Below are 15,046 nucleotides of genomic sequence, written 5' to 3'. Positions count from 1 at the left end.
TTAATATTTGTCTTAAGCAATTTTTAGTAATGTTTTTAGAACATTAGATTTATAATTTTTTTACTTCAGATTTAAAAGTTGTGTTACTTTTCTAATCTTGTAACAGGTTTCTTATTCCTTAATAATTGCCGAGCCTGTATATTTATTGTTTTATACCCTTGTTATAAAATCTTAGAAGATATAACTTCTGGGGTGTTGGGTTAATCCTTAAGTTCATGTGTGTCCTTTGAACAGGGAACCTTCAAAAGATCCTGTCACATGATCATCCTCCAGAGTATTCAGCTGATTTCTATGCAGCTTACATTAATATTCTTCTTGGAGTTTTCTACACTGTCTGCCGAGATTTGAAAGAGCTCAGACATCTGGTGAGTGAGATTTTTACTTAAAAAAAAAAAAGAAAAGAAAAGAAAAAGGGGCTCCTGGGTGGCTCAGTGGGTTAAGCCTCTGCCTTCGGCTCAGGTCATAATCTCAGGGTCCTGGGATCAAGCCCCCACATTAGGCAGTCTGCTCAGCAGGGAGCCTGCTTCTCCTTCTCTCTCTGCCTGCTGCTCTGCCTACTTATGATCTCTCTCTCTGTGTCAAACAAATAAATAAAATCTTTAAAAAAAAATTAAAAAAAGAAAAGGTACATCTTTTAATATTTTTCCATATAGAAATGGTGTGAGGTAGGCTAGCAGCTGAAAATTTATTCTAGAAATTTGGATATGGCCTTTTGAGGCTAACATAGTATGTGGTAGTTTCTTCCTTAGTACAAACTTCAGTCTGACCAGAAAACCTTCATTCATTTTTAGTTATGTCTTCTCACTCTTCCTTAGGAGTGTTTTTGTTTCCTTCTTTCTCTTTTTCTAATTGCAGAAAATGTAAAACTTCATTAAAATCAAAGTGAAGAGAAATAGAAGGTATAAAAGCTTAATAAGTAATTTATGTTTTTTAATTTTTTTATAACATTTCTCTCAGGTTTTGTGTATGTAGCAATAGGAGTCTGGCATCCATATGAACTTAAGAATAATCAGGATAGTCAGAAGCCTTAACTACAGGTCTTTCATGAACCACTCACCTTTAGTTATCTTTATATAAAGGATTACTTTTAATATTTATGTAAATGATTACTAAAACATTATTTAAAAGAGTAGTAAAGCTATTTATATTTCACTAAAGAAATCATATTTACTTTAATTTTTCTTTGATCTATTTTTTAATGAATGTGAAGGTTAGGAGGCAAGAGTGTCTGGTTTCCCTTTTAGAAACCTTCCATTTATACTAAGATTTTGTCTACATGTAAGAAAGTGATAATATATCTAAGCCTGGGAAGCATCTACCTTTTTTTTTTTTTTTTTTTTTAAGATTTTATTCAATTACTTGAGAGAGAACATGAGCAGGGGAAGGGGCAAGCAGGCTACCCAGGACCCCGGGTTCATGACCTGAGCTGAAGGCAGATGATTAACCGACTGAGCCATCCAGGTACCCCTGGAAAATAGTTTGTTTAAAAGGAAGAGATTCTATAGATTTTAGCACATTTTCTTTGTTTTACTCTTTTCTTTGAGGGATTCAGTATGTGTTTGAATGTGTGTTTGAGACAGAATGTAGAAGAAGGTGACCATTTAAAATTGTTTTAACATTTAGTATGTTTTTCTAAGTTTTAGATTTTAGGCTTCTTCTGATTTAGATGTAGATAGCAAATATCTTCTGAGTAGGGAAAAAACAAGAGACAAGCTGTTTTAGTTCAGGCTTGTTACTGACATTTCTCCAGCAATTGAATGTCTTGAATCCCTGGTGTCCAAAGGAAATGACAACAGAGGGGCTTACAGAGAAGAGAGGGGTCAGTACACGGTCCCTGCATGAGGTAAAGTCAGGGAACACATCTCGCCTAGTAAGTAACCTGCAGTTGCCACAACTTATCACTGATGTCCTTGAATCCTGTGGGAATCTGTGTCTGCAGCCATTTCAAAGTAGATGATAAAGTGTAAGAATAAAGAAGTGTTTGGGAAACTATTTCTAAAGAAAGTGTAGAAGAAAATATATATTTAAATATGGTATTTTTTTATAGTCCTCTATTTTATATAGTCCTTTTTTAGTCCTTTAGGTTTTACTGAGAAAATATTTAGGGATGAGATTATAGTTTTGTTATTGTTGTTACTACATCATGTTTATAAGTTTGAAGCTTAAAGTGTGGTTTAAGCTTTTAGTACTAGTAATGCTAATATATCTAAGAAATTATCTGTAAGCACAGGAAGAAAAATAACAGTATTCTTGTTTTCCTCCATATGTGGAACATAGGGTAACAAAGATGCTTTCTTTCAAGTGGATGCTGTTATTTATTTCAAAGTTTGTAAGTAGCATAGTTATTGAAAGTTTAATAAATTACTTGGAAAGGATTCTTTTTAGGCATCTTTTCTACGTACACACTTTTAAGTTTGCTTTACAACTTATTTCTTTAAGTACTATTTTTTGGAGGCTAGATCTGTAGATAGCCCAAGATAGGAGAAAGTAAAGTACTACCTAGAATATTCATTTATATTTGTCTTCTCTGACTATCTTTATGATATTCTTAAAAATAGTAATTATAATTTTTAAAAGGGTCAATTGAAGAAGTTATTTTTATATTCATTTATGAGTGCCAAAGACAGAATGATTTATTTTCTAAAAATTTTTGCATGGTCCTTTTAAAACAAATCTGTTACACATTAAGTTTATTGTATTTTAAACTTTTTTCTTCTTAAATATCATAGTTTTCTTAGAAATTACTCAGAAAAATTAACTGCTTAGGCAGTGCTTAGTAATCTTTTAGAGTGCAATTCCAAATTTCTGGTGCCAGGTTTTGTTGTTGTTTGGCCATGTGCCTGTGGTGAACTGTGACATAGTGACTAAGAAGTGGATGCCAGATAATTGAATATTTGTATATTCAATATACATGGTATATATGATGTATATATACCATGTACCATATGTATATATGGTAGAATATATACATATACACACCCCATATATGTATATACATATATACACACACACACATATATGTATATATATGCCACTTAGCTCTGCCACTTACAAGCTATATATGTAGTTTTATGTACTTCAATTTCCTTATTTCTAAACTCTTGGGGCAGCCAAGAGTACTTACCTCAGATGATATTTATGAGGATAAAATGAAATACTCTCTATTAAAGTACTTATATAAAAATATGTTAGGTGATATTAGTGATAACAGTAAGTTATTTGAATAAATAATCTTTTAAAGTACAAATAATTTCTGGGGGGATCATTTACTTTTTGTGAATTATTCGAATGAACTAATACAGTTGGTCTTTATGTAGCCAGGACCTAGCACTGCCTAGGAAATAGCAGCTTATCTTTGAGCAGGGGACTAGATAAATCATCCAATGGATGTTTAGAGCATGGGAAGAGGTAGGTTCTGGGTCACAAGATGGCGAAGGGAGCTGGTACAGAGAAGTTGCTCAGAGTACAGTCTTCTGCCTTGCCCGTAACTTACCTGTCTCACATGCAGCTGACCAACCTGATGTAATTTCTGCTTCAGTCATGAAACTCCCAAATCTCAAATTCTTTCATGTATTTTTCAAATGATTTTTTTTTTTTTTTTTTTTTGATGAGGAAGAGATTGTCACAATTCTGAAAATGGTTACAGATCTGTCCACTAGCTCTCAGTTGACTCAAAAGACAGTACTCACCAATGTGTTTCTATATATACTGGTTATTTTTTCTTTATTTTTACAGTATGATTGTATGCTAGGGAAAAATGGTCCCTGAGAACTAAAATGAGTGAGATCATAAAACTTTGCAAATAAAGAATCATGAGGTCTGGCTCCAGAGCATATGTTCTATAAGCATTATGTTACAACTACCTCTTAAATAATAGCCAGTTTTATTGAGTACTTTCTGTGTACTGGCCACTGTTCTAAGCCTTTTACCAATATTGACTCAATTCTTACAAAAACCCTGTGAATGAAGGCATTATCATGAATTTTCATTTTATAGATGAAGAAACACAAGATGTGTCATTTACCAGCTTTGTTCTTGGCAAGTTACTTAACCTGTTTGAACTTCAGTTTTCTCTTCTGTTAAGCAGGTATATTATCTGCCCCAGAGGAATTTTGTGAGTTAAAAAAAGGGGAGTGGGGAGCACATGTAAAATGCCTGATAGCTGAAAGGGATCAGTTAATTTTAGTTCTCTTCTTCCCGCTGCTGAGCAAATGTTCATGGACTTAAAAATATATTGTAATCTTACTAATTCCAAGATCATAAACTAGACTTGGGTATGGAGACTGCTAACCAAAACTGCTTTAGGTTTGCATCATATGTTAAAGTCATATATTAAAGAATATGAAGTTTGAAGGTTCATCTGGCAGAACAGCTATCATTCTGTTGATGGCCAGGTTTGGTTTGACAGATGGCTGGGTGAGTGGGTGTCCTTCCCCATTGTTTTATGTCTTTATACTGATTGATTTATCAACAAGGATGTCTTTTCCACATAGAAGAGAGCTATTTTTTGGTGAAACATTCTTAAGGGGGAGGCAGAGTCTTTAATTAGGAGAAATAACCTAGTTAGGTTATTTCTTGATTTTTTTTTTTTTTTTATTAAAGTGTAGCATACATATAGAAAAACACAAGAGGTACCTGGATCGCACTCAGTTGGTTAAGCATTGGACTCTTGATTTCAGCTTAGGTCTAGATCTCAGAGTCACGAGTTCAAGCTCCACATTGGGCTCCACACTGGGTGTGGAGCCTACTTAAAAAAAAAGAGAAAAGCACGTAAACCATACATATGAACCACAGTGAATTATCACAAAATGAAAACAGCTGTGTACATGTAATCCAAGTCAAAAAAATAGAAAATTATTAACATCCAAGGAGCCCACTTCATGCTTCCTCCCAATTTCTACCTCTTCTTCCCTCCTCAGAGATAATCACTTTACCTTTGCTTAGTTTTGCCTGTTTTTGAACTTTTATCTAAAGGGAAACATATAGTATGCATTCTTTTTTATCTGTCTACTTTTGCTCAATATTTTGAGATATTCATCCATGTTAAATGAAGCTGTGGCATATCTTGAGTGGTCCCATGGTCATCTTTAGACAAAAGGGTAAGCAAGAAACAGTATTTAGCTATCTTTCCCAGTTGGGCCTTCATAGGGTACCTTTATTTTTGGCCTTGAATAATTAAGAATTCTTTTTGTATCACAACCATATTTGTTGGTACTGACATGCTAATAGTTTGCTCTTATTTTACTAGATATAGTATTTACAAGATAAAGTATTGGATAGTTTTAAAATTTATTTAAAAATTTTTGGAAGCAATTATGGGGCACCTGAATAGCTTAGTCAAAGTGTCTGCCTTTGACTCAGGTTATGATCTCAGGGTTCTGGGATTGAGCCCCATATCCAGCTCCCTGCTCAGCGGGGAGCCTGCTTCTTCCTCTTCTTCTGCCTTTCCCTCTGCTGTGCTCTCTCTCTCTCTGCCAAATAAATAAATAAAATCTTTTTAAAAATTTTTGGAAGCAATTTCTAATTTACAAAAAGTTGCAGGTACATTAAAAAGAACTTTTCCTCTCTTTTCCCTACTCATCTGAGATTATTTGTGACCTGATGCCCCGTGACCCTAAATACTTTAGCGCATGTATCTTAGAATGGCATTCTCCCACATAACTACAGTACAGCCATCAAAATGAGAAAATGGACTCATTGCTCCAATCTGATCCTCAGACCCTATTCAGGATTTGCCGGTTGTTACAATAATGTAGTTGAGAGCAAAAGAATCCAATTGAGAACAACATACTGCATTTAAGTTGCTCTGTTTCTTGAACTTTCATTTGGAGTAGTTGTTCAGTCTTCAACTTTCATGATCTTGAGACCTTTGAAGATTACAGGCCAGTTGTTTTGTGGAACTACCTTTCATTTGTTTGCTTATGGTCAGATTCAGGTTGTGCATCTGACAGAAATATCACAGAAATGATGCTTTCTTCTCATTGCGTCTTGTCAGGTGTTACAGGATTTCATTTTATTTTATAACTGGTCATGTTCACTTTGATCACTTGATTAAGATGGCATTTCTTTTCTCCTTGTTGTGGGGAAGTATCTCAAAACCTTGTAAATACCTTGCTCCTCATCAGAATTTCAACTTAATCATTTTTCATATCTGCCTGGCTTTAGGATATCCTGTTTTATTTGTGTGGTTTTTTTAAAAATTTTTATTTATTTGAGAGAGAGATTACAAGTAGGCAGAGAGGCAGGCGGGGTGTGGGAGGAAGTAGGCTCCCACTGAGCAGAGAGCCTGATTCGGAGCTCTATCCCAGAATCATGACCTGAGCGAAAGGCAGAGGCTTAACCCACTGAGTCACCCAGGACACCACAGGATATCCTGTTTTAAGATAGGACAATTACCAAGATGGGTATCACATAATTACATGAGCACTTTAAAAGGAAAGTTTTCTGTGGCTGCTGAAAGAAGGGGAAGTCAGAGATTGGGAGCGTACTTTAACTTCTGGGTAAGATGGGGATGATAATAATAATGTCTACCCCATAGGCTCATTTCGAGGATTAAATGAGTTAATGCCTGTAATAAGGGCTCCATTGATTTAATCAATGTTAACATTGATTAAATCAGTGTTAATACAGATGTTCTCAGTTCTGATTTTTATTTCTCTAATATTTCAGAGATGAAATTTAGGCATTCTTAAAAAGGCAAAAGAGTTCAGAAATTATTTATGTGTGGCCTTGGAATATTGAAATATGTTTTTATATTTGTACTTGAACATGTGTATTAGCTTTCCATTGCTGTGTAACAAATTACCACAAATTTAGTGGCTTAAAACAATACACATTTATTAGCTCACAGTTCTACAGGTCAGAAATCCAGGTACTGTTGCTGGCTTCTGCTCAGGGTATCAGATAAAATTAAAATTTTGGCTAAACTCTATTCTCATCTTGAGTTCTAGGGAAAATAGCTTCCGAGCTCGTTCATACTCGACAGAATGCAGGTTTTCTTGGCTGTAAGAATGAGATCTGAAGCTGCCTTGCCAGCTGTCAGCCAAGTCCCAGGCCTCCTGGAGAGCACCTGTGTTCTTTGCCACATACTTATCCATCCACCAGCCAGCAAGGGATTGTTCAGTCCTTATACTCCTAATCTCTGACTTCTGTGACTAGCCAGAGAACACTTTGTTTTTGAAGGGCTTGTGTGATTAGGTCAGACTCATCTGATTATCTCTATTTTGGGGACTATCTTTGGGATTTTAATTACATCTACAAAATTCGTTTATAGCAGTACCTAAATTAGTGTTTGATTGAATAATGAGAGAAGGTATGCATATATATCAGGGGCTGGCAGTCTTGGGGATCTGTCTTAGAGTTTTGCTTACTATAGTATACATGTATCATTTTTTTTTTAAAGTTTTGTTTTTAGTAATCTCTACACCCAACATGGGGCTCAAACTCTTTTCTCTTGAGATTGTGAGTCACACTCTTCTGACTGAGCCAGCCAGGTGCCTCTTTTAGATGGTTTTCTAACAAATAATTTCAAGTACAATAATGAATTTTTTTGAAAAATCTCCCTGAGAGAGAGTTGAAAGTTTCGTAAATTGCCTATCTAAATGGATTGTTTGGCCTCTTAAAGCAAGTTTTTCTTTGCAGTGTAAGGGAAATAGTCTCTCTGTTTCACCTGGATCAGGCTTTGATAACTTAGTGCCCTTATTGGTTTAGAAATAAATTCCCAGGACATCTCACAGATCATGATCATGAATTCAGGCACTGGAATCTCTGTGCCTATAGGCAAATTATATTTTGCTTTCTTGGCCAACAAATGGGCATAATAAAAGTGCAGTTGTCAGGAATAAGTGAGGTAACAGGTGGCCATAACTAACTCTTGATAATTAAGCTTCACCTGTTGAGAGCATGAATATTTAGTGAGCACATGGTCATTTCTTAATAAAGTTATGCTGCTGTCTTGCCCCCATCCCCCTTTTCAGGTAAGAGTGAAATATATACTTACAAGTTAAGGAATAATGGGGAGATAAATGGGGGAAATGTTCAGTGGGAATAGAAATTTATTATATCAAAAAATTTTCTAAAAATTATTTCTGCTTGGGCTTTGGAATTATTTTTGTGATTTTATTAGCAGGCTTTTTATTTCCAGTCTCTGGGCAATTTGGAGGACAGTTTAAAATATCAATGGGCCTAAAGTTAGATTTTGGTGTAAATGATCCTATATATAGGGAAGTAAGATTTGCTTGTATTTGAGGATTAATATAGGAGAAATGGGTAATATTAGAGAGCACATTTGAATGTTAATAGCCAAAGCTGTGAAAAGTATTTTGTATTTGGACAGATTATTTTGTCAAATTTCCCTTGTTTGTTAGGGCTAGGATTTATGACTTACTTAAATACCAAGATAGTATTTGGACAGTTATGGGTACTCATAATGTTATAGTTTTATATACTCAATAAGTTCTTGTGGAATGACATGGGGAAGATAAGAATTTACTGAATTAAAATGAGAAAATAGTCTTCTGTAGTTATCTGCATTACTTTTTACTGCTATTTGTAAATGATTAAACATGTATTTTAATGGTTTGGCCAAGAAAAAAAAAAGCAGTTTGCCAAGTTGTTTACCAGTTACTTCCGATATCGTGACGTTACTGTTATTAAGCAGTTTTAGATCTTGAAAACCTGAAACTAAGTTCAGAAAGTTGGCCTCTCTACACTTAATATTAACAGAGTTTGGAAGATTTTTTTCTGCCCCAAACTGTTGCTTTTTATGGAGTAAAATAGGAAAAACTGTTTCAAGAATTAGTTCTCAGCTCTCTCTTAACCTTCTCGATTTGAGGTTGGATAGTTAATATGTTAATATTTACCTCTGTCTATCCCCAGGCTTCATTATGGAATCATTTCAGTATGAAATACTTGTGATCAAGTTCATATTAATAAATGGCAGCAGCTTGTTTTTATAAGTTTGCTTGAACTACTTGGTAGAATTCCTGTTGATTCATGGAAAACTAATAACTAATTTTGATTAGTTAGTGCTTCTCAGACGTTGGAATACATAGAATTCTTGGAGAGATTGTTAAAATGGATTTCTGGATCTCATTCTTAGAGGTTCTTATCGTGTGTGCGTGGTATGGTGCCAAGAACTTGCATTTATAGTAGTCTCAGGTGGTGGTGTCAATCTCATAATTTTGAATTTTACTGAATGAGATAATGTTTGATTTGTGAAAATGTTCAGCCCTTGGAAAGTAACAGGTTAAATTTAGTGGTATTGTGTGTTTTATGGTCCTTTATGACAGAATTATAAACTAAAATTACAAATTATGCTTTGCTCTACTACTTTATATCTAGAGGCTAATAAATTAGGTAGGATTTAGCCAATTCAGGAGTATTTTGTATGTTGTTTTACTATGATTTTTTGTATTTGTTGTTTTATTTTTATAATAAGCTATAATAATATTTTACCTGAGTAATTATATTGAAGGAAAATTACTTACATTCTAATTAACATTGTACTTGGAAAAATTCCTATTTGTGGTGAATAAGTGCTTTCTCTCTCTTTTTTTTCCCTTTATTTACAGGCAGTACTTAATTTTCCTAAATATTGTGAACCTGTGGTTAAAGGAGAAGGTAATTGTGTAATTTTACTTATTAATACTTGTTTTGAAACAATTTCTGTAAGACCTGAATTTTTGAAATTTTCTCCCTTTTGGGGTAGCAAATGAACGTGATACTCGCAAACTCTGGAGAAATATTGAGCCTCATTTGAAGAGAGCCATGCAGACTGTTTATCTCAGGGAAATATCAAGGTAATTTTCTGTTAGTGTGTATAATATTTCTATCTTTAATGTAGATATTTTGTCTACTAAAGTTTACATGTTTTCCTTTACCTTCTTCAGACTAGGAAAAAACTCATGAGTTTTTAATCATTTCTTCTTATTTTGGGAAGGACAGACAGTTTTTAACCAGTATGTTACACAGTTTGAAGCAAGGCATTTATTTCACAATTGCTAACTTTTTTAGGTCTGGAAAGCTACAGGAAAATCAGCTTTAGCTTTGTTTTTTATATTTGGTTTGGGTATTTGAATAGGTTTAATGAAAACTTGATTATTAAAGCAATGTGTAAATTAAATCCTAAGTCTGCACTTGTCTGCTTTTAGAATTTCATAGTAGTGAAACTGCTCAGGAGTGTGGTGGCATTTAGTGAGAAGAACAGGGTTTGATTTCCATATCAGCCATTTTCTACCTCTAGGCCTCAACTCCCTCCTCTCATAGTCTTTGCAAGTCTTTCATAATCTTTCATAGTCTTTCCAAGTGTGTGAGAACAATTTATGAATAATACAGTGCCTTACAGGTGGTAGATTAAGCCTCAGTTACAAACATCAGCAACACGATCTGCTTTTCTCACTTTCTGGTTCGTTGTATTATCATTTTTCTCTCATAAATACCTTAATCTGTAACTACTGTTTTTTTTTTTTATTAACATATAATGTATCATTTGCCGCAGGGGTACAGGTCTGCAAATCATCAGGCTTACACTTTTCACAGCACTCACCATAGCACATATCCTCCCCAATATCCATATGTAACTACTATTCTTTACTAACTTTGCTTTTCATTTAATTAACTGATTAGATTATAATTCAGGGAGCAAGTCAATAGTTTTAAAATAAATAGAAACATTACAAAGATACTGTTATTCCGCTTTTCAATAATAAAAGTAATTTGATGCGGATTTTTGGAAGTCACAGAATAGAAAAGCTTGTGATCTGCTCTTTTAAAGATAGAAAAATTTGGGTGCTTGTTAAAATGATTTTTACATAATAAAGTACTTAGAGTTTCTCATAGGATAGTCATGACCATGCATGTAAATCCAGTTTTCTCCACAAGATCAATAAGGAGATGAGATAAAATCACTCATAACTCCTGTCTGCTGTATAACTGGGATGCTATGGAGTTGACTACAAACTTCAGTTTATGTGTAATTAGTGAAACAACCTAAGCCAGTGGAGCCAGCTCCTGAGCTCATGTTGAAGTAAAATGTTAAGCAGTGACTGCAAGAAGAGGATGGGCTCACTAGTTGTGAAGAAAGACAGATGAAATCACCTCTGGATGAGAGTCTGGCCCTGAGAGGGAAAACATTGAGAACAAGTGGGACCCAGAGGGTTAGAGCACTGGCTACTAAAGAATCAAAAGGAAGTGTTTTAAGAGTATGTATGGCAAGAATTATCATGGTAGTCTTGGAAAAGGATTGTTGTTGTTGTTGCTTTTTTAAAGGATTGTTTTTGAGGGAAGACAGAAAGATGATTGGAAGCTGGGGTATCCCCTGAAGAGTAGGTGGGTAGTCAATAAAAAAGCAAGGGGTAGAAATTAAGATAGCCATGGCACCACCCCCCATCAAACAAAAAAAAAAAGAATGATGAAATCGGAAGATAAGCCAATCCCTCCCCCTCAAAAAGGCACTATGTTTTAAAGAAAATGTGCTTCATTCTTACAGAAGAAGGCGTTTTAGAACCAAGAACTCTACTAAGCCATCCCAAACCTCTCACCCCCGCATTCATAGTATCACCTGTTTGCTGATCCAAGCAAACGTTGGGCATTTCAAAATGAAGAGAATATAAATAGAAAATCCACAAAAAGGTATTATAAGAAGAAATAGAAAATGTGAATAAAAAAATTTTCGCTGATAAGAATTTTTCCCTTCCCACCAAGATAAAGCACAGGAAGATATAACACAGTACAACATCCTCACTTAAATTTTAAACAAGCATCTTCTAATATGAAAAAGTACTTTAAATCAGAAACTCAGAATAGAAAAATAGGAGGATGTGAAACAAAATTGACCAAACTCAGGAATGGAATTCAAGCAAAAGTAATTTCCTCAGATGAACATGAAATTTTAAGATATCCAAAGGAGAGTAGATTCAATTGAGAATATAATAAAGAATATTGAAGAGAAGAATGAAAACAACCAAGAAGACAAAACTAAATAAAGAGGTAAAAATAATAAAGTAGAATGTAATAAATGTGATAGGCAAAGAAGATTCAGTGTATGTGTAATTGGAGTTCCTAAAGAATAAAAACAATGGATTTGAATAAAGATCTAAAACTGTTATCCAAGATTTTCTAGAAGTGAAAAAAAGACCTGGTTCCACATTTTTAAAAGAAGATTTTATTTATTTGAGATACAGGAGGAGAGAGGGAGAGAGAGAGAGAGAGAGAGAGAGCCCAAGCAGGGGAATGGGCAGAGGGAAAGGTAGAAGCCAACTCCCCACTGAGCAGGGAACCTGATGTGCTGCTCAGTCCCAGGACCATGACCTGAGCTGAAGGAAGATGCTCAACCAGGACTGAGCCACCCAGGTGCCAGTGGATAGACTTTTTAGTTAGATCTCAGTTGAAACTAGTTCTACCACATAGAAGCTTTGTGTTGGTTAACTTCTCTTTCAGTTTTGCCATTTGTAAAAAAGGAAAAAAAAAAAGATATGTTTCTGTCTTATAAGTTCATGAATATTAAATGGAATATCTTAAGAACTGGGTTCATAAGAGACATAAATGTTAGTCTCGTCTCTTCTCATTAAAGATGTCATTTTATCCTTTTGTTTTGCAAGTGTAAATAATGTTAAATGGGTAATTGTTACATAAGAAACTCTTACCAATTTGAACTGCCTCAAAGTCTGGGTTATAACAATGTAAATGAAAAATTTATTTTTATTTGCATTTATAAGAAGTAATGAATGTGAAAATGCCTTATAATCTGTGAAGCAATATTGAATTATAAGGTGGAAGAAGTGATCTGTTTTGAAAGTCAGCTTGTTGTGCTAGCTCTGCTCTCCACATAGGTTACTAGTAGTATGTCATAATTTCCCGTATTGCTGTACAGGCATACCTTGGAGATATTGCAGATTCTGTTCCAGACTACTGCAATTAAAAAAAATAATAATACAATAAAGTGAGTCAAATGAGTTTTTTGGTTTCCCAGTGCATATATGTTAGTTTACACTGTACTCTTATCTGTTAAGAGTACAGTAGTTTATCTTAAAAAACCACACAGTGTACATATACCTTAATTAAAAATATGTTACTGCTAAAAAATACTAACCATCATCTGAGCTTTCAGTGAGTTGCAGTGTTGTTGCAACTAGTGTTAGGTCCATTATCAAAGGAATGCTAGTGTTGGGTCCATTATCAAAGGAATACTAGTGTTGGGTCCATTATCAAAGGAATGAGACTGAGACAAAGTGAAAGTTATGCAAAGCCTTATACTATGCCAAGCATTAGAAGTTAGACTGACCAGCCAGGGGAATGAGACTGAGACAAAGTGAAAATTATGTAAAGCTTTATTCTATGCTAAGCATTAGAAGTCAGACTGACTGGCCAGGGCTGCCTCCGAAGAGAGCGATGACCCCTCAGTCTTACAGGCTAGTTTTATAGGGCACAAGCACAGACCTCTACATATGTGGCTTTGGCTGATTGGATGTCTTACCTGTCTGGCCTTATTTTAGGTGTGTGTTTTAGCAACGGTTACCTGGAACCGATATCACTAACTGCTCAGGCGTTTATTAAACAACAAAATGGCTACCTCGGCAACAAAATGGCTATCTAGGCAACATGGAGTCACTCTGGCTAAGCAGGCCCAGGCAGGCCCTAGGGGTTTAACAGGTTTTAACATGAAATTGGCCCCAGCACTAGCAGAGGTCTTGCCTTATGTCGATGCCTGTTCACTGCTCAGGGTGGTGGTTGCTGAGCATTGGGGTGGCTGTGCCAGTTTCTTAAGGCAACAGTGAAATTTACTGCATCTGTAGACTCTTCTTTCATGAACTATTTCTCTGTAGCCTGTAATGCTGTTTGATAGCGTTTTACCCACAGTAGAACTTACAAAATTGGAGTCAGTACTTTTAAATCCTCTTGTCACCTTAACAACTAATTTTTTTTTTTAAGATTTTATTTATTTGACAGACAGAGATCACAAGTAGGCAGAGAGGCAGACAGAGAGAGGAGGAAGCAGGTTCCCTGCTGAGTAGAGAGCCCGATGTGGGGCTCAATCCCAGGACCCTGAGATCATGACCTGAGCCGAAGGCAGAGGCTTTAGCTCACTGAGCCACCCAGGTGCCCCTTAACAACTAAATTTATATAGTATTCTGAATCCTTTGTTGTCATTACAAATATCTTCATTAGCATCTTAACCAAATTCCCTTTCAGGAAACCCCTTCCATTGTTCATCTGAAGCAGTTCCTCATCTATTAAAAAGTTCTGTCATGAGATTGCGGCAGTTCAGTTATATCTTCAGGCTCCGCTTCTAATTCTAGTTCTCTTGCTCTTCCACCCCTTCTGCAGTTATTTCTTCCACTGAAGTCTCGAATCCCTCAAAGTCATTCTTGAGAGTTGGAATCATCTTCTTTTAAACTCCTATTAGTGTTGATATTTTGACTTCTTCCCGTGAATCATGAATGTTCTTAATGGCATCTGGACTGGTGAATCCTTCCCAGAGGTTTTCAATTGACTTTGCCCAGATCCATCAGAGGAATTACCATCTCTGGCAGCTCTAGCTTTGAGAAATGTATTTCTTCAATAATAAGACTATAAAGTTGAAGTGACTCCTTGATCAAGAGGCTGCAGAATTGATATTGTGTTAGCAGGCCTGAGAACAACATGAATCTCTTTGTCCATCTCCCTCAGAGGTCTTGGTGACCAGGTCCATTGTCAGTGAGCAGTCATATGTTGAATCTTTTCTGAGCAGTAGGTCTCAACAGTAGGCTTAAAATACTCCGTACACCATGTTGTACACATATGCTGTCAGCAGGCTTTGTTGCTCCATGGATAGAACACAGGCAAAGTAGATTTAGCATTATTCTTAAGGGCCTTGAGATTTTTGGAATGGTCAGTGAGCATTAGCTTCAACTGAAAATCACCAGCTACATTAGCCCTTTACAAGAGAGTCGGCTCCATAGCTATGAAAGTCCCAGATGGCATCTTCTTCCAGTAGGAGGCTGTTCCACCTACACTGAAAACCTCTTGTTCAGTGCAGCCGCCTTCATTCATGATCTTAGCTAGATCT

The 15,046-nt window shown here is 35.5% G+C and overlaps 1 protein-coding gene across 12 annotated transcripts in view; it reads left to right on the top strand.

The window, feature by feature from the left end:
• ORC5 (origin recognition complex subunit 5) overlaps positions 1-15,046 on the top strand; it is a 99,509-nt gene that overhangs the window by 23,932 nt on the left and 60,531 nt on the right. For all 12 annotated transcript variants that reach the window (XM_032304644.1, XM_032304649.1, XM_032304645.1 and 9 more), the window contains exons 6-8: positions 235-365; positions 9,573-9,621; positions 9,710-9,800. In XM_032304644.1, coding sequence (XP_032160535.1) covers positions 235-365; positions 9,573-9,621; positions 9,710-9,800 — 271 coding nt within the window. The remainder of the gene's footprint in view (positions 1-234; positions 366-9,572; positions 9,622-9,709; positions 9,801-15,046) is intronic.

The sequence above is a fragment of the Mustela erminea genome, chromosome 11 (assembly GCF_009829155.1).
Source record: "Mustela erminea isolate mMusErm1 chromosome 11, mMusErm1.Pri, whole genome shotgun sequence".
NCBI lineage: Eukaryota > Metazoa > Chordata > Mammalia > Carnivora > Mustelidae > Mustela > Mustela erminea.
Note: the sequence above shows the minus strand (reverse complement) of the source record. Positions and strands in the feature narration are given on the sequence as shown.